Source organism: Arvicanthis niloticus, chromosome 20 (assembly GCF_011762505.2).
Source record: "Arvicanthis niloticus isolate mArvNil1 chromosome 20, mArvNil1.pat.X, whole genome shotgun sequence".
Lineage (NCBI taxonomy): Eukaryota > Metazoa > Chordata > Mammalia > Rodentia > Muridae > Arvicanthis > Arvicanthis niloticus.
The window spans coordinates 48,922,786-48,950,407 of record NC_047677.1 but is presented as its reverse complement, the minus strand read 5'-3'; the positions used below and the strand labels follow the sequence as shown (position 1 = coordinate 48,950,407).

The 27,622-nt window shown below is 44.3% G+C and overlaps 1 protein-coding gene across 49 annotated transcripts in view; it reads right to left on the bottom strand.

Moving 5' to 3' along the window:
* Nucleotides 1–27,622, bottom strand: part of Tsbp1 (testis expressed basic protein 1) — a 58,486-nt gene that overhangs the window by 17,798 nt on the left and 13,066 nt on the right. For 22 of the 49 annotated variants that reach the window (XM_076916647.1, XM_076916650.1, XM_076916656.1 and 19 more), the window contains 18 exons: nucleotides 27,508–27,594; nucleotides 26,868–26,900; nucleotides 26,245–26,271; nucleotides 24,731–24,763; nucleotides 24,626–24,655; nucleotides 16,496–16,546; nucleotides 12,862–12,912; nucleotides 9,829–9,849; nucleotides 8,696–8,716; nucleotides 8,290–8,310; nucleotides 7,219–7,257; nucleotides 6,733–6,753; nucleotides 5,355–5,375; nucleotides 4,888–4,908; nucleotides 4,361–4,381; nucleotides 3,847–3,867; nucleotides 1,285–1,305; nucleotides 654–674 (listed from right to left, as the gene is read on the bottom strand). In XM_076916647.1, coding sequence (XP_076772762.1) covers nucleotides 654–674; nucleotides 1,285–1,305; nucleotides 3,847–3,867; nucleotides 4,361–4,381; nucleotides 4,888–4,908; nucleotides 5,355–5,375; nucleotides 6,733–6,753; nucleotides 7,219–7,257; nucleotides 8,290–8,310; nucleotides 8,696–8,716; nucleotides 9,829–9,849; nucleotides 12,862–12,912; nucleotides 16,496–16,546; nucleotides 24,626–24,655; nucleotides 24,731–24,763; nucleotides 26,245–26,271; nucleotides 26,868–26,900; nucleotides 27,508–27,594 — 561 coding nt within the window. The remainder of the gene's footprint in view (nucleotides 1–653; nucleotides 675–1,284; nucleotides 1,306–3,846; nucleotides 3,868–4,360; nucleotides 4,382–4,887; nucleotides 4,909–5,354; nucleotides 5,376–6,732; nucleotides 6,754–7,218; nucleotides 7,258–8,289; nucleotides 8,311–8,695; nucleotides 8,717–9,828; nucleotides 9,850–12,861; nucleotides 12,913–16,495; nucleotides 16,547–24,625; nucleotides 24,656–24,730; nucleotides 24,764–26,244; nucleotides 26,272–26,867; nucleotides 26,901–27,507; nucleotides 27,595–27,622) is intronic. The other 27 variants (XM_076916688.1, XM_076916690.1, XM_076916687.1 and 24 more) reach the window with 19 other exon arrangements.

The following is a 27,622-nucleotide window of genomic DNA, read 5'->3' as shown; positions in this document are numbered from 1 at the left end:
ATTTTATCTGCATTATCTGTATCGTCTCTTAGTCCGTTCTCTCTCTTGAACTGCAAAGCTCTCTTGAGCCTTCTGACAACTTCTGAATCTCTCTCTGGTTCTTAAGAAAGTTCTTCTGACTACAGAACATGTGTTAATATGTTTCAAAGCATGTATGATATTAAGTGAACATTTCCTTGCTCTTTTTCTTTCATTAAAAAGTTATTTTATCTGTATGAGTATTTTATCTTCGTGTACACATCTCTGTGTATTTTGTGTGTGCCTGGTGTCCAGAGACCTGAGGAGGGCATTGGATCCTCTGGAGTTGGAGTTGGAGTTGTGAGCCTCTGTGTGGGTGCTGGGCACAGAGCCTGGTCCTCTACAAGAGTGGCAACTGTTCTTAACTGCTGAGCCATCTCTGCAGCCCCTCTCTTAATGTGTAGCTCTAGAGAATTCTTAGCAAGCACAAAGCGGGAAACATAGCAACATGTTTAAACCATCATTCTGTGGTAACAAAAACCACCAAGAGGAGGAACAGGCCAGGTATCTGAACGGTATGCAAGAGCAAGGAACACAAAAGAGAGAAAAACAAAAAACCACCACCACTACCACCACCACCACCACCACCACCACCACCACCACCACCACCACCAAACAACCCATAAGGGACTTACCACTGGAGTCCATACATTGCACTGCAAATAGATACAAATGATTGTGGTTAGACAGAAAGAAGGCAAACTGTTCTCCAAAGGAGTGTGCAAAGAGCAGCCTTTTCAGGTGGCACTGACCCCAATATTAAGCACCAGTCGTCCCCATGATGCCCTATGTGCAGTCTCTGCATCAGCACCCAGCCTTCCTGTAGACTCAGCTAGAAGGAGGGGCTGCCTTCTCATTCTTGCTTTTTGTGTAGGTACAGCAGACGAGATCTTTAGGGGTATGCCTTTCCTTGCCTTCTTCCACCCCTGTCCCATCAGCACATATGTCTCACTCTCTTAGCCAGCCCCCCTTTATATCTGTTCCAACCCCTTAATCCTTCCCCCAATCCTCGTGACCATTTTGTTTGCCTTGGAAAGCATCCCAGTGCTTGACATATCCTTACAATCACAAGTATATGACTGCATGCTGCCTAATACTAATGTCAAGGCTGTGAAATCACTATGTTCTAAAATACAACTAGTCTTTAAGGAGGATGGTAATGACACAGGGAAAGGCCAGGCCAAGGAGCAGGATTTGTCAACAGTTGGAACCAAAGTCGCTTGTCATAGAAAGTCACTAACAATGAACCAGGGGATTTTCACTCACCAATAGGGCCAGGAGTTTGCACTGAAAAGAAATTAGAATTGATGTTAGTATGAACGTTTTTGCTGAAGAGTTTTTTGTGCATTTTATTTTAGGGGGGAGGCAGAGCAGGGGTACAGTGATAGTGCTGAGATTGTGGACAACTAGGCCAGTCTGCAAATTGCAAACTGTGAACAAAAGGCATAGGCAGCACTAACTGTGGGGCTCTTGTGGGCATAGGGACACCAGAGAAAGACAGAACTATGCTTTTCCTTCTGCCAGTACCAGGGAAAGCGACTACTTGCCTATATGAGGGACTGGGCTTGAGTCAGACTCTTCTCACTGGCTACTATGTCCCAGGGGCATATAGGTGTAGGAGGGCCCTGTTTGTCTTTCTCCCAGCTTCTAGCTGTTTGGAGGCTAATGGTTGGGTCTGCTGTCTGGATTTGATTAGCGTCAGAGCCTGAGCAATGGGTCAGTGGAGCCTTCTGCTTTTAATGGAGAATTGGCTTTCAGTTGATGGTGCTGAGGCAGTCTGAACACTGGAAACCTATTGCCTCATTCTCAGCGTTGCTTATGTAGGAATGAGCTTTGGTGGGCACCGTACACTCAGAATGGAGAACCATGGACACCTGCTCAGAAGCTGTGGCCGTGCTCATTGTGGGGTTTCTGGAGCTTTATATATTCAGAGCTTCTGAGGGATCTGTGGGGGATTTTCCAGGATGGTGAAGCTTCCGTTTTGTTGGCTGGACCATGAATGAGAATGATCTGTGGTGGCTTTTGAGCTTTTCAGAAACTGCAGTGGGGCTGCTGCTGTTCTGCTGGCTGGAGCCTTCTCCTGCTGAGGACTAACTGAGTGGGCTGTATCAGGTGGCACCAGATGGCTACCATAACACTGTGAATGCAGAGTCAGGTCAAGACCCCTCAGTGGTTCTGCAGCCCCTCTCTTCCCACTGTCTCATGCCATGGTGCTTATGATCGAAAACATAAGCAGCTGACCCATCTCAACATGGCTCTCCAGATCTAGATACCCTGGGCTATGAGCACTTAGACAAGCTAGAATTTGAAGCATTTCGCAACATAATTTAGCAGTCTCTCTCTCTCTCTTTCTCTCTCTCTCTCTCTGTATGTATGTATGTATGTGAGCATGTATGTGTGCATGTATGTGTGGCTTACAGGTTCAGAGTTTCAGTCCATGATCATCATGGTGAGAAGCATGGCAGCATCCAGTCAGGTGTGGCACTGGAGGAGTTGAGAGTTCTACATCTTGTTCCGATGGCAAACAGCAGAAGATTGTCTTCCAGGCAGCTAGGAGGAGGGTCTCAAAGTTCATCCCCACAGTGACACTTCCTCCAGCACGACCACATACCTCCTAATAGTGCTATTCTCTGGGCCATGCATATTCAAAGCGCTACAGCATGTGTGTGTGTGAGTGTGTCCTTGTTCTTGTGGGAGAGCTTTAGGATATCTGCTAAGTTAATGCCTTAATGCCAGCCACATGACCTCGGGTACATGATCTTCTGTTTCCACCATTTTCCTCTGTGTCTATCCTTGTACCACCGTGTGTGCCCATTCTGTTCTTCCCATTCTCATCTGTGTCTGGTCTCCTGCCTTCTCCTGCCCGCCATCTTGCTCATTCTTCTTCCCATTTCTCTTCTGTTTGTCCAACTTTTCTTTTCTTTCTCTCTTTAGCTACCATCTTCCTTCTCTTTACTTGTGCTTGCTTTTAAACCTTTTCTTCTGTCAGGCCTGTTCTCCCTCCAATTCCGCAAGTTCTGTAACCTGCTTGTGACTCGCAGTAATGGTAGCAGAAGGACTAAGAGTCCTTCTTTACTCAGGTCAGCTGTGAGGTCTACGTCCCCTTCATTACAGTCAGCATTTCCAGGCCCAGGAAAGAATATAAATGGCAGAGACATTACAGAGTTGGCCAGCGATGGTGGGATCAGTTAACCGTCTGAATATAGAGGAGCCTCAAGTCATATTTCCTTAGTTGTGAAATTCAAAACAAATCTCAATTTTTGTTAGTAAGACTATAAAACAGTGTGGGAAAAACAAGTTTATGTGTGACTAGAACTCAGTTTATAAAGCTATAAGATGAACAACTTTATCTTGGCACTCAGACATTCCTTATAGTGTTTTCTGTAGAAAAATGTAAATCAGGGAAGTCACAGTTGTCATGGAAGTTGGTGACAGCAGAAGCCAAAAGTCATCTGAGAACTTAGAGATCAAAAGAATCGATGTTTTTGCCATTTACAGGATGAACAAAATGCGTGGATGGCATGTGGATTTTGGGGCTCTACTGAAAGTCTTTGTGTACTGACTCCCTAGTGCTGGATCAGGACCAGTGGGTTGGGAAGGGGCAGCCCATAGGCTGATTTTTTTCACCTTGGGTTCCACTGTCATAGTTAATATCCCTTTAGTGTTGAGCCTGGTTTACTGCCATCCCAGGGAGTTCTGGGAAAGGATGATCAAGCAGTGGGAATGCTCTGCCTTTGGGTCCGTGGTATGAATGATTGGCATGAAAACGGATGACTACCCTAAGTCTTTTGAGGGTTAAGAGGTGCAACCGAGACGCAGGTAACTTACGGAAGGTTTTTTGAGACAGTTCTGGAAAGAAAAAGAACAGCAGTTAGCAGGTGTCCTGGGCTCTGGCTGCCCTCATCTATGTGCCTCCTTAGCTGGGTCTGAACTTTGAGCCTGAGGGAGGCTGCAGCAAGCTGGTTTCTTTGCTATGAGTGCTGGAACAAGCTCAGGCAGGGAAAAGCCCTTTGCCCAACAGTCCCCTGGGCCATGGTTTACATTAAACCCTTGCAAAGGACTAGACAACTCTCCTTGCTGGAACTCTCTTCCCCTCCCACTGTCCTCTTTCATGCTCTTGCGTGACATGATGTTGGTGAGCCCCTTGTTGGTTCTATGAGGTTTCCACCTCTGCTTTGTCAGTGAAATGTGTTTTCACAACCCAGAGGTGACCCACTGACATGCCAGGTGGAGGAGGATCAAAAAGGCCAAGAAAATGACACAATGAGACTTTCGAGACTCCATCATGGAGAGCAGGAGAAATAGCATGAGCTCTATAGCAGAGAAGGGACCATAAACTTACTGATAGGTCCTGTAGCTCCAGCTAGAGAGATGGAGAGAGATAGAGATCATTATGCTTAATCGTGTTACGGTAATACCTAACAACTGAATACCCATCTCTCAACATTCATTATATATCAATATTGTGTATGAAAATGCTGGGAAGACCCAGGGTGGCTTGTATTGCCAGCCAATTGCACAACCCTGGGAACCTGTAAGATTGGAGGCTTCTTCTCATCCTGTGATGAATTGCCTTAGGTAACAGAGAAAGACAATGTGGAATCTGTAATGCATATATTTCTCTTCTTGCATTTCCTTAGAGACTTATGGTTTGAGAAACACACCTTTCTTTTCTGGAAAGTGATTATACTGCCCTCTAGTGTTTTTTTTAAATCAAGTTAGCCTGTGGGATTTAAGGTCACCGAATGTCATGCATGGCTTCTTTGGAAACTGTAATGGGAAACACAGCCCCAAGAAATGTGGAATATATCCACTCCCACCTCTGCAGGTTCGCTATGCACAGGGCTAGAGTGGAGGATGGACACTCACGGATAGGCGCCGAGAACTGCACTGTAATGGGAACAAGAGAGCATCAATGTGGTTGACAGTTGCATAATCTGCATGCCATCAATATTCCCCAAAGATATCACAAAGCAACTCAATGGGGAGCAGGGTGGGGATAATACAAAGATGGCAGCTATCTCCAAGATAGCAAAGACTTCCCATCAGAACAAGTTACTGAGGACCCGTCTTAACAGAGAAATAAGTAAATAAAAATATAAAATGACAATAAAATAAAACTGTAACAACTCTTTAACTTTCCCATTTCTTAGACTCAGTGATATTTCATGATACTTTGTTTTAGGTCTTGGCTATCAGGAGGTACCCTAAACCTTAAATATAATCATGAAACATACATGGAAAATCCTTCTGGAATGGAAGTTGGGGCCAGCGGGGTACAGAGAGGGTAGGGTCTCAGATCTCGTAGAAGGACCAAGAGGTAAAAAAGAACTCACTTATAGGTCCAATGGTTCCGGCTAAAATATTGGAAAAACAAACCAAAATCAGTTAGTTCAGCAGAAGAAAACCATTTACATCAAAATTCTCTCTGGGAAATTCCGAAACCAAAGCCAACAGTACCATTTTCACTCCGATGGGCAGCATGAGCTGGGGCAGCCCCCGCCCAGGGAGAGTGAGTGTACTGTCAACATACCCATCACCTTCCTGTTAGCTGGCCATCTCGAACTGTTTAGCTAGAGCCTATGGCCTCATCTTCTGAAGGAGACATTGGAATTCCTATCTTTGTGATGAATTAGGTCCTAGTTCACCAGAGTAACCTGGCTTGTCATAGTGGGATGAGACAGACTGAAGCTATTCTAGGCAGGGGTTGAGGGTGAAGAAATCAGGAGCCGAGACTCCTGTGCTTGGCAAAATAGCGTTATCCTTGTGCAGGGTGTGACTCATGAGCCCTGACTCTGACATTCTTTTTCCTCCTGCCTTCAGGATTAGCCTATTCTAGGTGAGTACAGCCTTCAGAAGTCTGGGCAGACACTTTAACAAATCTACTAAGCCCCAAGGAGTTTCACTTTTCTTGTCCTTAGTCGCACACTGTTGTGAGGAGACTCCACGGGGATGGAGAAGCTGATTCAACTGGGGCCAACCGTGTTCCGGTTTTTATTTCCTTTCTAAGTGCAGAAGATTCAGATCCTATAGCATATTGAAACTCAAGTTTTAATGTATGTGTAAATCTCCCAGTGACCTTGACAAACATGGGGTCTGATCAGTAGACCAGGGGTGGGCACCAGGCTGAGGTCCAGTATCTCCAACAGAATCTAAGGTGATCCCCCGGGGGCTGCAGGGGATCTCCCTGCTTTGCATCATGCAGGCTCCTGACAGATGATTGTTATAATGCCATCTGCAATAGTCTCTAGGTCCCTCTTCTAGACCTGTGCTCACATGCATACACCACACCACATCACATCGCACCATGCTCTTCACTCCTCCCACAAACCATCACTGACAGTGTGGGACCCTTCGTCTGCAGGCTGGGACTCTCAGTATGCCATGGAGCCCTCCCCCCATTGCTGAGAAGGACACCATGTTAGTCTTCTCCCTCGAGTGTCACTGGAGCTTCAAGAAGAGCAACAATTCTACTTTTTTTTAGACTTTTTGCTAGACTGTCTGTCCCTAACACATCTATCTCCCTTTGCAGTTGGTACTGCAGGTTTGGGAGGGATTCTCTAATCCTGTCTCACAAGGGCGCCCAGTGTATCAAGAGCAGGGAGGAAGAAGGAAAAGAATGGGTAGTGTTTACAGGAGTTATGACAGAATGTCATAACTGTTGTATGCAGTGAGGCAAAGCCACTGAGGATCAGAATGCAGAGAGGAACTTACAGATTTCTCCAGCGTTGCCGGCTAAAACAAAAACAGAGAACCTTAAGTTTGGAAGGACCTCGACTCAGGGACATTTGTTTTGGGGGCATTTCAGGCCAAGCATTCACCGAGTCCTCTGTGTGGGAGGTTTTCGGGAAGTCAGTGCATTTCCTTTGGCTGTTTAAAAGACTGAGGCCACCCTCTAAAGTTATTGACCTAGACTGTTTTATATGAAGTGCTTCACCTGGCTCCAGAATTTTCCTCATGCTTTTAAATGAATGAACTTGGACTTTTGTTAGCAGAATCATCACTGGGATGCATAAAGCAGTGGAGCAGTTACTTAAAGGGTCTTGAAAGGAGGGTAATTCCCACACTAGGAGGGACAGGAAGAGTCAGACAGCTTCTTCTGTCTGAGTGTGTCTCCTTACCACCACCCTTCATAAGCTCCCCCAGAGCAGGCGTTGCATAGCAGACCCAAGAGTAGAGTTATAGATTGGGGAAACGTACTCAGAGGTTCGGATAAGGACTTGGCGCTTCTTGTTTTACCTGTAATAGAAATCAAGAACATTCCTGAAAACCGTAACTGGTCGACATACAGAAATCAACTGCATTTTAGGTGCTCACCCCCAATTAATACATCTACAGTCCAACCCCTACACGTGAAGCTCAGGAAACATCTCCAAAAGGGGGCAGAAAGATTGTCAGGGCTGGAGGAACAAGATGGCTAGCTGCTGATAAACAGTTTCTTTAAAAGAGAGTACATGGTGGGGACAGGTGGCTCTGGAAAGAAGCAGGCAGTAGTGAATACATCAAGATAAACTATAGAAAATTCTCTAAAAGTTCATAAGAATATTACAAAAAGGAAAGAACTGTAAGCTTACAGTTTAGGCCAGAGAGGGCTGGTGATTCTGTTCCCTGCTCCCAGATCCATGATTCAAAGTTTTGAGGTTATAGACCCAAGTGTAACCTCCTCTGTCTTCAGGCTTTCCTAATTCTTTCCCCTTCCGCTGTTTGAAAACTTTAATGCTGATTTGTTGTAATTACTTAGGTAACTGGTGTAAGCTCTCAAGAGAGACCCTGCCTATGTTCACACAAGTAAGGAGCGGGATGCAGCTCCAGGCAGCCTGACAACAGTCTTCCATATATCAAAAAGATGTCAGTCAGCAAGCAGGCATGAGTTAAAAGTCTGTGAGCAGGCCTTATCTCATGAATCTCAGTTTGCTGAGAAACTCCCCAGGGGGTGGGGGAGGATGTTGTAGCTAGATAGGGTGTGGTCAGAGGAAGACTCCCTTATGTTAGTTTGAGGAGAAGGGTCTAAAGGAAGGAGAATGTAAGGATGCAGAGGGGAACCGACTGTTGAGGAGCTGAGGAACGTGTGGTCAAAGGCACGATTTTGCTTAGCCAGAAGGGTGTGTCACTGTCCTAGAAATGTACTGAAGGTCTGAGGCAGCTCTCCAGAATGGTGCGCTACAAGCTCTGTCACCTGGCTTACTGGAAAGCAGGTAAGAAAGGGAGCAGCCCTCTGCCAAGTATGGGAGCTCAATACCATAACATTGTGAAAACAGAAGAAAAACTCACTTGGTGTTCCTTGGCAAATAGCTGAAGAAGAGTACAAAAACAAAACAAAACAAAACAAAAACAAGTTAGTGTGGATAGTGCAGTTCACACACTGCACCCACACCCCGTGTCTATCAGGATACACTAGGCCTTCCACTGCCCAGTAGGCACAGCACCGTCTCTCTACCTGGTCAGGACTAAGTTCTCAAGAACATAGGCTTGAGACCCCTTTCCTGAGGGTTCTGCAGTTAGGGGAATGCTTATTGTCACAGTGTCTTGCCACTACCCTGCTGTGATAGCTGGGCTGCCCTGTCATTTGGTGATCATAGAACAGGAGGAGAAGTGATTGCTGAGTCCTTATAGTATTGTATGTTAGCTATAGTCAATAACATATATCTTATAAGACTGTGAAAGTAGAAAAACTCACTTTGCGGTTCTTGGCATACAGCTGAAGAACAGTACAAAAAAGAAAAAAATTCAAGTTAGTGTAGTTAGTGTGATGGCTTGTATATGATTGGCCAGGGAGGGGCACTATTAGGAGGTGTGGCTTTGTTGGAGTAGGTGTGTCACTGTGGGTGTGGGCTTTAAGACCCTAATCCTAATCTCTGGAAGCCAGTATTCCTATAGCAGCCTTCAGATGAAGATGTAGAACTCTCAGCTCCTCCTGCACCATGCCTGCCTGGACATTGCCATGCTCCCCACTTGATGGTAATGGACCGAACCTCTGAACCTGTAAGCCAGCCCCAGTTAACTGTTGCACTTATAAGTGTTGTCTCAGTCATAGTGTCTGTTCACAGCAGTAAAATCCTAAGACAGTGGTTCACACACTGCATTTGCATCCCCAGTCTTCTTAGGAGCCTCTCCCAGAGGTCTTCTATCCTCCCGAAGGCACAGCACCATCTCTTTACCTGGTCCCTTTGTGACCCAGCCTCTCCTGCTCTCACCCCTCCACCATCAACAGCTACTGATCTTGGTGACTGCCATCTTAAAGGGCTTACTCATCATTAGGCTCAAAAGCTGTGTATTCCCATGTGAGTGCGCACATGTGTGCATGCACATGCACACACACACCACACAAACGAGAAGTATAAACAAGAAGTCCAGAGAGAATCAATTCCCAAACAATGCCAGTTGCAGCACGCAGAGAGCTGGGGCACTAGATGTCTGTTCCATTGCTGCCAGCCTGACTTGGAGGGATCTTCAGGAGAGTGCTGTCAGTCAGTCACACAGAGCTTTTCACTCCCTCATACTCACATGACACTAGTTCTCTCATGCTGCACCCCCTGTCCTCATTGAATTCCCTCATCTCCTGTTCTCTTCCTTATTTTTTTTTGTCCTTGTTTCACAGATTTGGAATTCTATGTGTTTCCTGACATGCCGTTTGACTAAGACGTAGATAAGAACAAAGAGTACTGGGGTGTCTGGTTATAGCAAAGCAAGAAATGTGGAACTTGAGTTTCTGGAAAGCGTCTGGAAGAGGTGAGACAATTCAGGGATGTGGCCTTATGACCACCAAGGGGCTGACCATTGGCAGAGCAGAAGGAAAGTGCAGCAACTTACCAGGATTGGATCTGCACAGTCCTGAAAGTAAAACAAAACAAAACAAAACAAAACAAAACAAAACAAAACAAAACACAAAAACAAAACCAGAGTGAGTGTCTCACTAACTGACAGAGCTTAGACTCTGTGAATGTCGCCTTGAAGCAAGGCTGTATGAAAGCATCACACCCTGTTTTCTGTTGGTGGTTATGGGCAGTGTGGTGAGTTGGTATCTTTGGACCACCCTCCAGGTATAGCCCTAGGCACTGGTGTGTTTCCTGAGGAACACAGGCAGTATTGAGAAGGACTAGAATCCACAGAGTAAAGATCGGACATTTTGAAAAAGAACACAACAAAACTAACAAATATAGAGAATAATGCCCTTTATCCAAAGATCAGTTACACAGATGATCAGAGAGAATGAACTCAACCACAGAGATCATTAAGCCTGGGGAAGTTATGCAGGGATTACCTATTGTTCACTGTGAGTCCAGTCTTACCTCAACTTGAAACAAGCTAGAGTTATCTGAAGGATGGTAACCAAAACTGAGAAAACGTCCCCATAAGATCTGGCTGTAGGGCATTTTCTGAATTAGTGATCAATGAGGGGAGGGGGTCCAATCTATTGTTGGTGGTGCCATTCCTGGGCTGGTGGTATTGGGTTTTATAAGCAAGCAGGCTGAGCAAGCCAGGAGGAGCAAGCCAGTAAGCAGCATCCCTCCATGGCCTCCGTGTCAGCTCCTGCCTCCAAGTTCCTGCCCCGATTTCCTTCGGTGATGAACAGTAATGTGGAAGTGTAAGCCAAATAAACCCTTTCCTTCCAAGGTTGACTTTTGTACTGGCTGGTTTTGTATGTCAACTTGACACAAGCTGCAGTTATTACAGAGAAAGGAGCCTCCCTTGAGGAAATGCCTGCATGAGATCCAGCTGTAAGACATTTTCATAATTAGAGACCAGGGGTGGGAGTGCTCATTGTGGGTGGTGCTGTCCCTGGGCTGATAGTCCTGGGTTCTATAAGAAAGCAAGCTGAGCAAGCCAGGGGAAGCAATCCAGTAAGTAACATCCCTCCATGGCCTCTGCATCAGCTCCTGCTTCCCGACCAGGTTGAGTTCCAGTTTTGACTTTCTTTGATGAACAGCAATGTGGAAGTGTAAGCTGAATAAACCCTTTCCTCTTCAACTTGCTTCTTGGTCATGATTTGTGCAGGAATAGAAGCCTGAGTAAAACAATTTGGATCTTGGGGTTTCATCATAGCAACAATAACTGTAACCAAGAAATTTACCAAAAAAGTTCCTTTTTTCCCCTTTTACGTGTGTGTGTGTGTGTGTGTGTGTGTGTGTGTGTGTGTGTGTGTAGCCCCCTGAAGGTTTCTGTGCCCTAAGCACTGGGACCTGTGATGCTGTTAATGGAAGAGGGGGTCTGTGCTCAGATGGAGGTCAGGTTGTCCTTGGGATTGTCTGAATTTTGTTGACAGAAGTAAACCTTTAAGGGGATTCTTTTGGGCTGTCTGTCCTAAGACTGTTTAACTCCTAGTAAACCCTCCATGTTGGCACTGACTTGTACCCTCCTGCACAAGCCTGGCTTTATTCCTACTGCACTCAATGGTCTGGAAACAGGTCTGTGGTTGTGCACTTTGTTCATAACAGCTCTTTGAGTCTTTGTATAAGAGGCAGGTACACAAACAACCAAACCAAACCAAACCAAACCAAACCAAACCAAACCAAACCAAACCAAAATCTCACTATTTTCCAGTGTGATCTAGCTGTGTGCTGAAGTAAAATAATTTTCTGTCCTTCCTTCAGTGAAACTCACGAGACTGAGGGCAAAGTCTAATACTTTCAGACACAGAAACGTTTGGAAGACAGCCACTCACATGTGAGATGTAGAGGCCATTGAGTTTGAGAAAGAAGAAAGACTATGGCAGACATTGCAACACAGAGGTAGTTCTGTGCGTTTTTATTTTTTGGATTTAATATTATTAATAGAGGAATTGTCCACAGCCATTGGAGAGGGGAGAAAGCCTTTTGGGATATGGCCAATTAAAGGTTAGTGTCTAGTAGAAAATTCTGATTATCTCCATTTTTATAAATAACTAGAGAGAACGTGTTATACAAATTTAAGGAGAACAAAACAAATCCAGCCAAACAGCAAAGCCAAACATGACACAGAAAAGGGAGGCCACAGGCCAGTAACAGATCCAACAGAGCAGTTGGCTTCGGAATAAGAAGAGAAATGAGACCTTTTTGTTATTTCCAAAATAACCCCCAGAAGCAAACTTAAAAATCATTTGGAGCAAGGTTTTTATGTAGGAATGTAACCTTTAAAATGACAAGATGCAACCTAAGACAGTAGATTTGCACTACCAAGGAAACCACAGACTTTAAAGGACTGACTGTTCCAGGGGTTGTGTGCTGGAGGAGTTGGAGGGAAGCCAGCCAAGAGACAACATAGGAGAACTGGGGGAGATACTGAGAATGCATCAGTAAGGAAAATCTTAGAAAAATACTTTATATTTATAAGTTGTGATTTTTAGTCCTCATCTGTATATTTCAACATTGCAGTTTTGAGGAAGATGAAAGAGACAACACTTCAGTAAAAATCATAAAGAATGGTGTATTGCATTTAGTGAGAATGTATACATGCTGCAAGTAGACATTAAAGACTATGACCCACTTATAAGTCTTTGAGAAGGGACAGGGCAAAGGGTCTGTAATGGGGACAGAACAAAGAATTTCATCATTATCTATGCTTGAGAAATAGGACAAAGTATTAGCACAATCAGGGTGTTTACACACAACGAGGGTGGATTCATACAGGAAGGCTATACACACACTGATGTATTTATACATTGCGAGTGTGTACATACACTGAAGTTGTGTTTGCACATCGAGAGTGTGCACTCAATGCATGTATGTAAAACCAGTGTGCTAATTATTTTGTACACTATTTTAAAAAACACTTAAAAAGAAGAAAAAAAACCAAACAAGCATTTGAAACATTAAGACTTGGAAAGCAGAAAATGGCACAACTAAAAGCAAGCCATGGAACACTCACCCAGGGAGTGGTGACTGACTGACTTTCCTCCTACAGAAACACCAGTTGGCCCTAAAACACATAAACAGAAAATCAAGAGGCCAGTTCTTAGAATTTGGGCTCCCAATCTTTGCCTGCGTTCTGCTACTGTCACCCATTTTCAGGGGCTGAGGGCCAGCCCAGGGAGGCAGTGATGGCTAGTGTCCTCCTTGGGCTACCTATTGCTTTCCATTCCACCCTTTAAAGGGTTTAATTTTCAGTAGATAAATACTGTTGCTGTAAGACTTTGTTTATTTTGGTGATGATAATTGACCTTAGAACATGTCCTGAATAGTTTTATGTTATGTTGACTTTAGCTAGAGTTACTAGGGAGGAGGGAGCCTCAGTTGAAGAACTGCCTTTATAAGATCTGATGTAGACAAGCTTGTAGGACATTTTCTTAATTAGTAATTGATGGGGGAGGGCCAAGCCCATTATGGGTGGTGCTACCTGGTATGATTGTCCTGAGTTCTGTAAGAAAGGAGGCTGAGCAAGCCATGGGGAGCAAGCCAGTAAGCAGCACCCTCCTATGTCTTCTGTATCAGCTCCTGCCTCCGGGTTCCTGCCCTTCTTGAATTCCTGTTCTGACTTCTCTCAGTGTTGGATTACAGTGTGGAAATATAAGCCATTTCCTTCCTTCCCTGGTTGACTTTGGTTGTGGGGTTTCACCAAAGCAACAGTAACCCTAACCAAGAGATCAAGAGATTTACCAAACAAATTCCTTTTCTCCCCTCTTGTGTGTGTGTGTGTGTGTGTGTGTGTGTGTGTGTGTGTAGTAAACAGAACAATAGCCCCCTGAAGGTTTCCGTGCCCCAACCCCTGGGTCCTCTGATGCTGTTAATGGAAGAGGAGGTCAGTGCATAGACAGAGTTGAGGCTGTCCTCAGGATTGTCCTGAATCACATTGATGGAAATAAACCATTACGGGGATTGTTTTGTGCTTCCACAGTGATCTGTCTGTCCTAAGACTTTTTAACTCCTAGCATACCCTCCATGCTGGCACTGACTTGTACCCACTCCTGCACAAGCCCGGGCTTACTGAACTGTTTGAAAAGAGATCTGTGGTTATGCACTTTGTCTATAACAGCCCTTCCAGTTCTTGTATAAGAGGAAGATGTACACACACACACACACACACACACACACTCACAATTCAATTTTTTAAGTATGATCTAGGTTTGTTTATAGCTTTACCTATGTCCAAAACAGCCACAGAAATGAACACAGCCAAGTCTTGCAGTTAGGGGCAGCCCTCTGACTGAGGTATAGAAGTCACTTATCACTGCTAGAAGTGACAAGTAAGGGAACACTCAGGATGGAGAGGAGCTCCCCTGAAGCCATCCAAGGACCCACTTCTGCTCACAAGCAGGAGTAGTCAGGGCCATTAGCTGAAGAGGTGGAGGCACTCGATGAGGTAAACACATGGCTGAGAGAAGGAACACCTAGCATCTAGGCAGGGTAGGGCTTGCTTGCAAGCTGGGTGTGATGGTGTATGACAGCAGCCAGTGCTCAGAGAACCCAAGTCAAAGGCTAGCCTGTGCTACATAGTAAGACCCCACCACAAACCACCACCTTCCAATGTTGGTCTTTATTATAAGATATAAGTGAACATAGATGAGAAATGAGCTAGAAATCCTGAGCCCTCAGGCATGGAGGGGTGGGGGTCCTTAAGATTTGTTTTCATATGAGATAGCTCTAGAGAGAGAAACTGTGAGTTTGTTCTATAGGTGTAGGTAGAGGTGAAAGACACAACCATAATTATGGTCATTAATGTAGATGATTTTTTTTATAATCACAGAAAGATTCAAATCAACAGGTTGAAAAATCTTGAATCTGTAGTAGGAGGAATGAAACTAGTTCCACATGCAGGCACAGCATAGTTAATACACAGAATGCAAGAATAAAGAAAAGTCTTGAAATATTTTTACTTAGTAACTGCCAGGAGCCATCAAGGAGAAGCTAAAAACTAGCAGGTGATCTTCCTGAGATAGTTCTGCCATGGAGTATAAAGTTAATGATGGATTTGCTTCTCTAGGCAAGGCTGAGAAGATTTTATCTGAGGAAAGATTCCTGCTATTAATATGCTTTTCCTGTTATTATTAAATATACTTAACAATCCCTGGGTATTTGCCAACCCTTTTGAGCAGATGCAGAACAATAAAGATGTACTGTCTTCTATTGATGCTATATAGACAAATAGATGATTTATCAATTCTTAATGATGATTCTATAAGAATTCCTAAAATTATATTAGTAATTTAATCTCTTTTGTAATAGAACTATTAAGTCCTTTCTGATGTCAAAACTGCAGCAAGAACTCTGCAACTCTTGAAGTGTCATGAGTTAATTGCTTCTGAGATACCAAGCAGACAATTACCACTTAGACCACATTCCAAGAGGCTGTAAACCAAAGGTCACAAAAGGGGAACTGTAGGTGCAAGGACAGAAGATAAACTATTGACTGGGTTTATCTATACAAAACGTCACTAATAGCTTAGTTACAAAAATGATGGTTTTTAACTTTGAATGAACCTGTAGTGTTAGTGACATAACGAATGTTTAGCCAGATAATTACTCTTAATGGATATGTATGTAAACATTCTCTGTTGTAAACTTCTTATTCAATTCATGATTTGAATTTATGTGTAAATTTGTGGTGAACTTCTTACCATGTGATCATGTATTCTGAATGATGTATAACTGCTGAGGACAAAGATAGAGAAAACTTTTAAAACAGAATTGAAAGACTTTTTTGAGAGACGTCTTTTAGAACTTTCTTAGAGAACTTTTTAGAGAGAACATAGAAATAAAGACTAAAATCACTTTTCAAAGTGTTCCTTTTTCTTCCTGTGACTTCAACTAGCAGGCTGGAAGTTAGAGCCAAGTAGTTCCTGCAGAGATACAACAAGGGCTACTTTGCTTAATGCTCTGCTGTTTTACTATGAGGTACTAATGCCAGAGACTGCAGTTTCTGGCCTCAGAGGAACTCAAGAAGGTCAGCTACCACAGCAAAGTGACTTATACTTAAGATAGGTAAACATTATATTCTTAAACAGCAACCCTAAATATCTTGCAAGACCTAGCCTTGACCCACTGATGCTCTTCTGACTGGTACCTCAAGAGACAACCAAGAAGAAAGGAGAACCTCCAGGACTGGCCCCTGGCAAGTTTCATTAGAATAGAAAATTTTATCAACAATAGCAAAACCAAGAATGATAAAAAAATAAAAAAAAAGTGCTGAAGTAAAATAATTTTTCGTCTTGCATTCAGTGAAACTCACAAGACTGAGTGCAAAGCCTAGTACTTTCAGACACAGAAACTTTGGAAGACAGCCACTCACATGTGAGATGTAGAGGCCAATTGAGCTTGAGAAAGAAGAAAGCCTATGGCAGACATTGCGACACAGAGGTAGTTCTGTGGGTTTAAAAAAATTTTTTTTTTGTACCTTATTTTAAAAAAACACTTAAAAGGAAGAAAACAGCAGCAGCAACAACAACCACCACTACCACCAGCACCACTACCACCACCACCACAACAACACAACAACAAGCATTTGAAACATTAAGGCTTGGAAAGCAGAAAATGGCACAACTAAAAGCAAGCCATGGGACACTCACCCAGGGAGTGGTGACTGACTGACTTTCCTCCTACAGAAACACCAGTTGGCCCTAAAACACATAAACAGAAAATCAAGAGGCCAGTTCTTAGAATTTGGGCTCCCAATCTTTGCCTGTCAGGTTCTGCTACTGTCACCCATTTTCAGGGGCTGAGGGCCAGCCCAGGGAGGCAGTGATGGCTAGTGTCCTCCTTGGGCTACCTATTGCTTTCCATTCTACCCTTTAAAGGGTTTAATTTTCAGTAGATAAATACTGTTGCTATAAGACTTTGTTTCTTGCTTTTCCTGCCATTCCTGTTGGCCCTCGTCCTTCTTGCTGACTGGAGACAGAGGCCTGGCTGTCTCTGCTAGGTAGTACCACTGCTGCTGATTTTTGTGTGCTATCCAGACTCAACCAAACTGGACTGCTGGTGTACTGGGAAGTGTTTGTGAATGGATCAAGCTGATGCTGCTGACCTGTGAACTGAACTGCTGATATTCAGACATTACTGATGGGAGTTGCTCTAAAGAACCTTTCTAAACAAGTCCACTTCCCCTCCTCCCCCATTCCCCTGGTATCCTTTCTTTTCCACTACCTCTGATGGGTGGTGGGCTGCAAGAGGGGTTAAAGCATTTAAGAACAATTATTAAAAGTAATATTTGAAAAAAATTAAAGTCACACCCACTGGCTAGATGTGTTCTGAGGCGGCATGATTGTAATTAAGCGGGTGAGTCCCCAGGACCTAAGAGCCACAGAGACACCACCAGATAACGCCTGTACTTCTTTGAACACTTGTAACTTCACTGTCTAAATCATACCACAGTGCAGTCAGTTTTCAGGGATCTGTCCCTCAGTTTAATACTAAGGAAGGTGCATTTAATACTTAGTATTTGTATGATCTGGAATGGGGTGCAGGGGCTTCCCTCTACTAATCTGATGACATTTTCTTCTGCCTGTGTTGGGGTGTAACTGGCATAAGATTGTGTAGCTTCATGATGGTTTGATATAAATATTGCAAAAACAATCACCATGTTCAAGCAAATAAGTTTGCTAATCACTTCACAGATTATTTTTTCTTGTCACAATGAGAATACTTTAAATCCACCCACTGAATGAATTGCAAGCATATATTAATTATGCTGTCATTAGCTTTCAAGATGTAATCCCCTTAAAATGTCAGGTTTGTGCCTGTGACTAGTATTGCCTGTTTCTTTGCCCCTGGTCTTTTGTAATTGCCTTTCTAATATTTTGATGTATATGCTTGGCCCAGGGAATGCACTATTAGGAGGTGTGGCCTTGTTGGAGTGGCTGTGGGCTTAAGACCCTCCTCCTAGCTGTCTGGAAGTTAGTCTTTCACTAGCCATCTTCAGAAGATGTAGAACTTTCTGCTCTGCCTGCACCATGCCTGCCTGGATGCTGCCATGCTCCTACCTTGATGATAATGGACTGAACCTCTGAACCTGTAAGGGAGCCCCAATCAAATGTTGTCCTTTATAAGATTTGCTTTGGTCATGGTGTCTGTTCACAGCAGTAAAACCTTAACTAAGACAGAAGTTGGTACAAGGGACTGGGGTATTGCTGTGATAGGCCAAACCATGTTTTTGTTTGGAAGAATGTGGATTTTGGGACTTTGGATATGGAAAGCCATGGAATGCTTTAAGGGGGGCTTTGATGGGCTATCCTAGTAGAAATGTGGAAAACTTTGTTGCTGAGGAGTGATTTGAACTGTGGAAAACTGGTTCTAGAGGTTTCAGAGGAGAAGAATTTTAATATATGGCCTAGAGACTGTTTTTGTGGTATTTTGGTGAAGAACATGGCTGTTTTTTGCTCTTGTCTGAAAAGTCTACCTGAGGCTAAGGTAAAGCAATTTATATTAATTTCATTGGCAAATAAAGTCTCAAAAAAGCCCCACAGAAACTTTGTTCTCTGCTTAAGTCTCATGAAGAACATTTTGAACAAGCATAGCAAACTTAGAAAGGAAAAATATGAAATATATGATTGGAGTATCAAAGAGGTACCAGAAAGTAAAATGGAGCCGAATCCTGTGTTCTAAGAGATAACAGATGAAGGGAGAGGGACTTTGGGGGCAAGATCCTAGCCAGCTAAGTTTAGATCCAGGCACGGTGGTACACACCACAAATCCCAGGAGACAAAGCCAAGCACATCTCTGAGTTCAAGACCAGCCTGGGACAGAACAAAGTCCAGGCATGGTGGTCCACACCTTTAATCCCAGCAGACAGGCATGCAGATCTCTGAGTTCAAGGTTAATCCGTCTACAGAGCAAGATCCAGTACAGCCAAGCTTAGGCAGTGAAGCAGTTGGAAAACAGGAAGATAGTGATAATGTCATAGAGCAAGGGGGTCATTTGATGCTGGTTAGCTGGAGCTAAGAAATTAGCAGTGATTAAGAAGAGACCAGCATCACTGAGGTGAAATCTTCTGGGAAGTGTTTTCTGAGAGTACAAAGAAGCTGTTCCTGAGATAGCCAAGGTTGTACCTCGTGCTGCAGCTGGACTTGGTAATGTGTAAGAAAACCATGTGGTACTGGTTTTGAAGGTATGAAGAGGTCATGAAGAACAGCTGAGACGTGGCACTGTGAGAGGCCATGGAAGGCCATTGGTGAAGGTGCAGCCTCAGTTGTAGTTGACGAGCCAGGAATGACAGGGTCATGCAAAGGGTTTGAGGCTTGGCACCCTGAAGAGAGCCTATGAGAGGCTATTAGTGAAGCCTACTTGCAACAGAAGACCCTAGTGTACTGGAGATGCCAGCAGTACCATGGCATCCCATGAACATTGCCAAGAACAGCAGCAACAGTGGAGTGAATTAACCTGAGCTTAGAGTGCTACAGAGGGTGGAGCTGGAGAAGTGATGTCAGCCCTTTGGAGGAGCCCAGAAGATCATGTGTGGATCCCAGACATTGAAACAAGAAGCTGTAACATTGAAGTTGCCTTGGAGACTCCAAGATGTTTGAGATGCAAGAGCTGTGGGCTATCTGCTGAGGAAAGCTGCTAATGGGGAGTGAAACCAGCTCAGGAGAAAGAACTTTGTTGCAGTAAAGATAGGTGAAAAAAAAAAGGAGTTGGAGATTTGAAGATGCTTTAACATCAGACATGGAGATGCAGAGTTTGGAGTTTGCCCAGCTGGTTTCCTGTCTTGCTTTGGGGGTTACAGTTTGTATGCATCTCAGAAGAGATCTTGAACTTTGGACTTTTAACATTGTTTTAACATTGTTGAGACTGCTATAGAATACTTTTGAAGTTGGACTAAATGTATTTTGCATTATGCTATGTTTATGTATGGCCCCCATAGACTCATGTTTGAAGGAAGAAGCCCATGGGGGCCAGAGAATGTAATGTGATGGGTTGTATATGCTCAGCCCAAGGAGTGGAGCTATTAGAAAGTGTGGCCTTGTTAGAGTGGGTGTGTAACTGTGGATGTGGGCTTAAGACCCTCCTCCTAGCTGTCTGGAAGTCAGTCTTCCACTAGCAGTCTTCAGATGAAGATGTAGAACTCTCAGCTCTGCCTGCACCATGCCTGTCTGGATGCTGCCATGCTCCCACCTTGATGATAATGGACTGAACCTCTGAACCTGTAAGCCAGACCCAATTAAATGTTGTCCTTATAAGACTTGCCTTGGTCATGGTGTCTGCTCACAGCAGTAAAACCCTAACTAAGACAAATATGTTTGCATAAATTTATTTATTTTTATTTGTAAGCTTATTTGTTGAGAATTTTATATATGAGTTTTATATTTATATAATTTTTCCCTGCATTTTTCCTACAACTCCTTCCACATCTTGCCCATTCCTTCTCAAGTTCATGATCTCTTACCATTAAATTATTTTTGATTTTGATGTTGACATTTTACACACACACACACACACACACACACACACACACACACACACACACACACAATCTATCATCTATCTGTCTGTCGGTTTGTCTTCTATAATCTATACAAATTGCCCATCTATTGATCTCAAATTCATAGTCTTCTATATTATTTATTTTGTTATACACCAAACCCACAGTCCAGTGAGAAAAGTCAGGGCAGGAACCTGGAGGCAGGAATTTAAGCAGAAGCCATGGAGGAACACTGCTAACTTCTTGCTCCTTAGGGCGTGCTCAGCTTCAATTCTTATACCCAAGACCATCTACCAAGGAGTGGCACCACGCTCAGTAGGCTGAGACTTTCCACATTAATCATCAACTAATAAAATGCACTGCAGGCTGCCTCCAGGCCAATCTGGTGGAGGCATTTTCTTGGCTGAGGTCCTCTCTTACCCAATCATTCTGGCTTTCTCCCAGTGGCTGTCTATGAATGTGACAACAGTGACATCCAGATCTCACTAAGATCCACTAGACTTGCTTATCATACCTGTTTGAAGCCACTAAACTGGATACACCAACCAATCTATAACTGAAGGATCATGAAGCTATGGATTGTAGAGGCAAACACACACATGCAGACGCACATGCACACACACACCACAAACCACCCCCCCAAGAGTTAAGGGAAATCTGGCCACTCAGTTTGCTGCATGTACCCTTCATTTATGTTCACTGCCCTTCCTCTCCACCTCTATAATCCAGACATGCAACAAGTAGAGGTGGTGGAGAGCAGATTTGCCTCATTTTTGACTATAGAGGAAAAGACTCAGTTTTCCACCCTGGAATATGACATGATCTTTACAAGTGTCAGGTGCTTCATTAATTATTCAACTAACTCATAAATCATAGAAGAATGGTGGATTTTGCAAATGCCTTTTCAAAATCTCAAAGTGATCCTGTGACTTAATTCCTTCCTTTTCTATCTTGTGTTGGTTTGGATGCAGAAGTGATTTCCCACTGATTATGGCAAATGACTCTTTTTTGAAATACATAATTTGGTCTGCTTATATTTATCCATTGTTTTTGCACCCGGTTCTTTGGTGATGCAGCTGGTATCTTCTCCTGGTGCTTCTGCCTGGCTTTGGTGTCAGTGCAATGCTGCTCTGGGAATGTTGAGTCTGGAAGCATCCCTTCCTCATCATTACTGTAAGTTTGAGAGAATGGGATTCATTCTTTATGAAATGTAAGGTCAATTCACTTGTGTGTGGGCCTGGACCTTTGATGAATTTTGCAAATAGCTGATTCTTTTTCCTTCTGACAGGAGCTGCTCCCAGATGCTGTCCTTTGGGAGATGTTTGGGAAGTGAGCCATTCAGAGGGTCTGTTTCAAGAGCCCCAGGGAAGGTATCTGAAATGGCTCAGGAGAAATATTCTTGATGGAGTCTGTGGAACATCGTCTGGCAGCTTATCTTTCCAGTCACACAATGTGGTGATCATGTTAGGCAGTAATTAGAATTCTCCTGGGGATCTTCTCTCGACCTTCTATTTTATTATAGTGAATGGATGAGGCTGAGTTAATTTGGGAGTTTCAAGGCCCCATACTCTTCAGGTGATGGGATGGCTATTTGTGGCTGCTGTAGGCAGTGTTATGGTGAGAATTTTAAGTGGAAAACAGTGGGAAGATTTGAAAAGTATTCTTTGGCCAGAACAGGATTTCTTGAAAGTTGTTAGAGAGATCAGACTCCATGCAAAGGAGCTGGCTACCTCATGTCAGGACAGTATGAAGTTTGCAGACTTTGCCCATGGCAGGGTCAAAAGTGTCAAACTTTGAGTTTGTAAGACTCTCAGGGCTGCTTGGGGATTTGTTTTCTCAGTCAACCACCCAGGCACTCACGGGCCACCAAAATAATGATGCAAATGAGCATGGTGGTCCTCCTACTGTTGCCACAGCATCTACGAGATGCTGTTTTGCAAGCATGTAGAATGTAAAATTTACATAGCCATAGAGGCTTCTACCAAGACTGATGGTCTTAGGAGGCTCTGAAAGCTCTGGTGTGGGTCACAGAGCAATTGCTTACAGGTATTACTCCTGCGCATAAGCAAGTGTGAGTAGATGAAGGTGAAATAAAAGATACAATGAGGGTGGTCAAGTATATGGAACACCTGCTGAAGGAAGCCATAGGTAGTGAGGTGGAGTCAGTCCTGCAGAGAGCCCAAGTTGGCCACAGACAGCTGAGGTGGTCTGGGGTTTCGGAACCCCAAGACTGTGCTACTGCGCACTGGAGTGCTGATATGAGCTTGGGGACTCAGTGCTTGCTCTGCTGGGCCCGGGACTGACTTCAGTCTAGGCATCCTTTAGCTGCTTCCCACTTCTCCCTTTTGGAGTAAGAATATTTGCCCCATGCTGTTGCATCTGGAAGCTATGTGAATTGTTTTGTCTGATTTTTTGAAGATGCTCAGAGCTGAGAATTTGCCTCAGGTCTCAGAGGAAACATGGGATTTGGGTGTTTACCCTGTCCTGGAAGTGTTGAGACTTTGGGGAGTCTTGGAGAAAAGAGCTAGATGCATTTTATACTGCAGGATGTACATGAGTCTGTGGTGTGGATCCAGAATGTGCCCCAGAAGGTCGCTTTGGGGACTTGGCCCCCAGTGCAGTGTCCAGGGGTGGGGTCTTATCCCGAATGTGTCCCAGAAGGTCACTTTGGTGACTTGGTCCCCAGTGCAGTGTCCAGGGGTGGGGTCTTATCCCGAATGTGCCCCAGAAGGTCACTTTGGAGACTTGGCCCCCAGTGCAGTGTCCAGGGGGGGTCTTATCCCGAATGTGTCCCAGAAGGTCACTTTGGAGACTTGGCCCCCAGTGCATTGTCCAGGGGTGGGGTCTTATTCCGAGTATGCCCCAGAAGGTCGCTTTGGAGACTTGGCCCCCAGTGCATTGTCCAGGGGTGGGCTCTTATCCTGAGTATGCCCCAGAAGGTCGCTTTGGAGACTTGGCCCCCAGTGCAGTGTCCAGGGGTGGGGTCTTATCCCGAGTGTGCCCCAGAAGGTCACTTTGGAGACTTGGCCCCCAGTGCATTGTCCAGGGGTGGGGTCTTATTCCAAGTGTGCCCCAGAAGGTCGCTTTGGAGACTTGGCCCCCAGTGCAGTGTCCAGGGGTGGGGTCTTATCCCGAATGTGCCCCAGAAGGTCGCTTTGGAGACTTGGCCCCCAGTGCATTGTCCAGGGGTGGGCTCTTATCCTGAGTATGCCCCAGAAGGTCGCTTTGGAGACTTGGCCCCCAGTGCAGTGTCCAGGGGTGGGGTCTTATCCCGAGTGTGCCCCAGAAGGTCACTTTGGAGACTTGGCCCCCAGTGCATTGTCCAGGGGTGGGGTCTTATTCCAAGTGTGCCCCAGAAGGTCGCTTTGGAGACTTGGCCCCCAGTGCAGTGTCCAGGGGTGGGGTCTTATCCCGAATGTGCCCCAGAAGGTCACTTTGGAGACTTGGTCCCCAGTGCAGTGTCCAGGGGTGGGGTCTTATCCCGAATGTGCCCCAGAAGGTCACTTTGGAGACTTGGCCCTCAGTGCAGTGTCCAGGGGTGGGGTCTTTGGGAGGCAACTAGAACATGAACACTCTCATCTCATGACTGAATTGATTTGTTTATAAACATGTGGATTAATGGGCTTTGGACCAGGGGTTGCCATGGAACCGAATGCTCTCTGCTTTCTGTGAGCAGTCCTGACTAGCTCCTGTCATAGTGTGCTTCCTTGCCACAGCTTCAAAGCAACTGGATCAAGGCTCTATGGGCTGGGACATCTGTGTCAGCAGCCAAGCCTCAGTACTTCTCTTAAAGGTGTTTCTTTCCTTCAGCTGTTTTATATAACAGGATGAGTGACACATGGGCCTGACAGATGCTCATGGTAGGAGAAGGATTGATTCCCCTGTAACTTGACCATAAATATACTTACCTCAGTCATCACATAAAATATCTGAAGGATTGAAAGAAAATGTAAGATTCTTAACATCTTCTAAACAGACGTATATATTCATTTCTTAACAAGCCACTATCTAATTTATTTACCTCTATCTGAAAGAAAATGTAAGATTGTTTTTTTTTTTTTGGTTTTTTTTTCGAGACAGGGTTTCTCTGTGTAGCCCTGGCTGTCCTGGAACTCACTCTGTAGACCAGGCTGGCCTCGAACTCAGAAATCCGCCTGCCTCTGCCTCCCAAGTGCTGGGATTAAAGGCGTGCGCCACCACCGCCCGGCAAAATGTAAGATTCTTAACATCTTCTAAACAGACGTATGTATTCATTTCTTAACAAGCCACTATCTAATTTATTTACCGCTATCTGATGAAAATGAGCATCTGGATCCTAAAGGAAAGGAGACACAGTGAGAGTCCTCATCGGTTGCACGGTCAGTGCAGAATAGGAAACGAAACTTTTTACCTCTTCCTCTTTTGTGTCTTCCACGAGAAATACCTTTTGTGAAAGAAAAAGAAGACTGAGTTACTAATTTCTCCTCAGGATGTAAATTTACCACAAGACCATATCATTACTACAGGGTTTACCAATTTCCCAGTGTTCTTATTCCTTTATCATTAATTTCAGAAAAGAAAGAGGGTCTAGAATGTCTTTGCTCTCCACTCTTGCATGTTACGAATCATAGATGTGGAGAGGAAGGGCAGTGAACAGAAACGGAGGGTATGTGCAGCAAACTGAGTGACCAGATTTCCCTTAACTCTTGGGGTGGTGGTTTGTGGTGTGTGTGTGCATGTGTGTCTGCATGTGTGTGTTTGCCTCTACAATCCATAGCTTCATGATCCTTCAGTTACAGATTGGTTGGTGTATCCAGTTTAGTGGCTTCAAACAGGAATGATAAGCAAGTCTAGTGGATCTTAGTGAGATCTGGATGCGACTGTTGGGATCTAGATGTGACTGTTGGGAGAGTGATCACCGAGCACATCCATAGACAGCCACTGGGGAAAACGTTTTGAGGGAGAACAGTGGGAATGTTGAACTGTCAGAGTGAAGGACATCTATGGGACAATGAAATGAGTCTGTGCAGAAAACCTCAGTGCCCTGGAGTTTCATCAAATTACCTTTGTAATTACTCTATACTCACGCCAGACTACATGCCTCAATTTGGTGGATAAGCAACCATAAATAATGGTAAATATTGAAATTCAGCAACCAACAATCCTTTTTATCTTAAGTCAAGTGGGTGAATGCTGGAGTTTTGAGCCTTGGCACAGGGCTCAGCTTCCCTGTTAGCACCTGAGCATGTACAAGCATCAGCTGTTTGAATTATGAACTTCAGCTTCTAAAACAGGGATCGTAAATTTTGTGTCTCTCATGTCTTATTATGTAGCTTTAAAAGTATCTTTTCAATATTCTATTTAAGCTTTATGACAATCTTTAAAATATGCATTTTATTCACTTAAGATTATTTTTAGTGTATAGGACAGGTGTTTTGCCTACATGCATGTCTGTGCATTATGCGCTAGCAATGTCCATGGAAGTTACAAAATGGAGTTGGAGCCTTCAGAATTGGAGATATGGATGGCCGTGAGCTGCCATGTGGGTGGTGGGAATTGAACCTGGCTTCTCTGGAAGAACAGCCAGTGCTCTTAACCACTGAGCCATCTCTTCAGTCCCTTTTGTCCTAAACATCTGTGGAACTGTTTCATAAAGCTATCTTATAAGATCTTGGGGGTGGAAATAAACAAGAGGTGGAAATTAATTATTTTAGTGGTCTTAAGAAAGAGAAGGTTCGCCCCTTTTGGGAAAAATGACAACTGTTTTTGCATTTGCATAGGCATGAGCATAGGGGAAGGCAGTTGGAGGTGTAACAGCAGATTCTGTGCTGCTTGTACACCGAGAGCTGAAAGAGAGTAGCCACTGTTTCCTAAGGAACACATTTTTCATGACTTGTCTATTGACCCTAATCTCTTTGTCCCTACCATCCTCATGGTCCAGAAGCCCGGCACCTAGGAAGAAAGAAGAGAGAACTCCATGATTGTGTTTCTTGATGGTCAGTGAATTTACCTACACATCTAAGAGTTCATATAAACAGGAATTTCTAGGGATATGGGTTAACTGTGAAGAAACAGTTTATAATGTTGACTAGGTCATGTGAACCGAAGTGAGGGGGGTGCTTTCACTGCCTCATCCAGCTTCCTCTTCTCACACAGCAGTCCTGGGCTAGCTCTCAGAAACACGACTGTCTTTCCCTCCCCATCAGAGAAATCTTCGCTGTCCCAACTGTCACTGTCCCTGACTATCAGAGCCTTTGGTTCAGTTGCCTATGGAGGCTCTCTTCACAGCAAGATTTAGACCTTCCCCTGAACCACCAGGTCTAATGCCCAAAGGATCTGCGGATCCTAAGGCTTGGTGTCTTTGCTGTTGCCAAGAGGAGTCACAGGACCATGCACACCCACACCCTACTAATCTGGATCTCTGACAGAAGTGTAGCTCATGGAATAACATTCTCTAACAAGTTCTGGAAGTACACTGGGAGCCAGACACATGCAAAGAACCCATGTGCGAGCTAAGCGCTTTGTCATTCTTGCCACCAGATACTCACTCTGTTCTGAAGCGTATCTGCAGACCCGCGCCTCTGTGGAAGCGTCAGACAAATGTTTCTGTTAGCTATTTGAGAGAGGTATTCTTTCTGATGCAACTTTCTGTACTATAAACCTAGCCCCCAAGCCAGTTGTCCTGACAGGAGTCTAGCATGTCCATTTGGCCCTGTCATGCTATCCTGTTTTCTCTCTGAGGGTTCACAGCTACTGAGAAGAAATCTGGGGCACACAGAATGGATATTGAGGAGGATCCTGTGGAGAGGGATCATAATTCTATGAGCCCTGTCCCATCCCTCTTACAGGCACCAGTCCCATGCTGCCACTCAGCCCTGGGGCTTTTTCTACATCACTAGATAGATGCTTACTTCTGCCAGAATCTTGTTTTCCCACATTTTCATTCCTTTGGAATGGAGATGGATTTTGTCTTAAAGTATTCTTATTTTTCTTGCTAATGCTGATATTGCTATCAGCGCTTAGAGTTTTAGAGTTTCACACTGTGAGCAGAGTCATAGACAGGAAAAGATCTCTGAGTACCCTGGCAAAGTCTGTAGTTATCTTGTAAGTAGAGATGGACTCAAGCCTCATCTTGTCTTCCCTCCCTGTGAGACTTTTCTGGGGAGTTGAGTTGCCATGGTTACTCACCATTGTGTCTACGACGTGTCCATCTTGCTATCAGAATAGCCAGAATAGCAATGGCCAATACAGTCAGGATGACAGCCAAAGCTATTTCTGAAACAAAAGAAAAGAAAAATCCTTA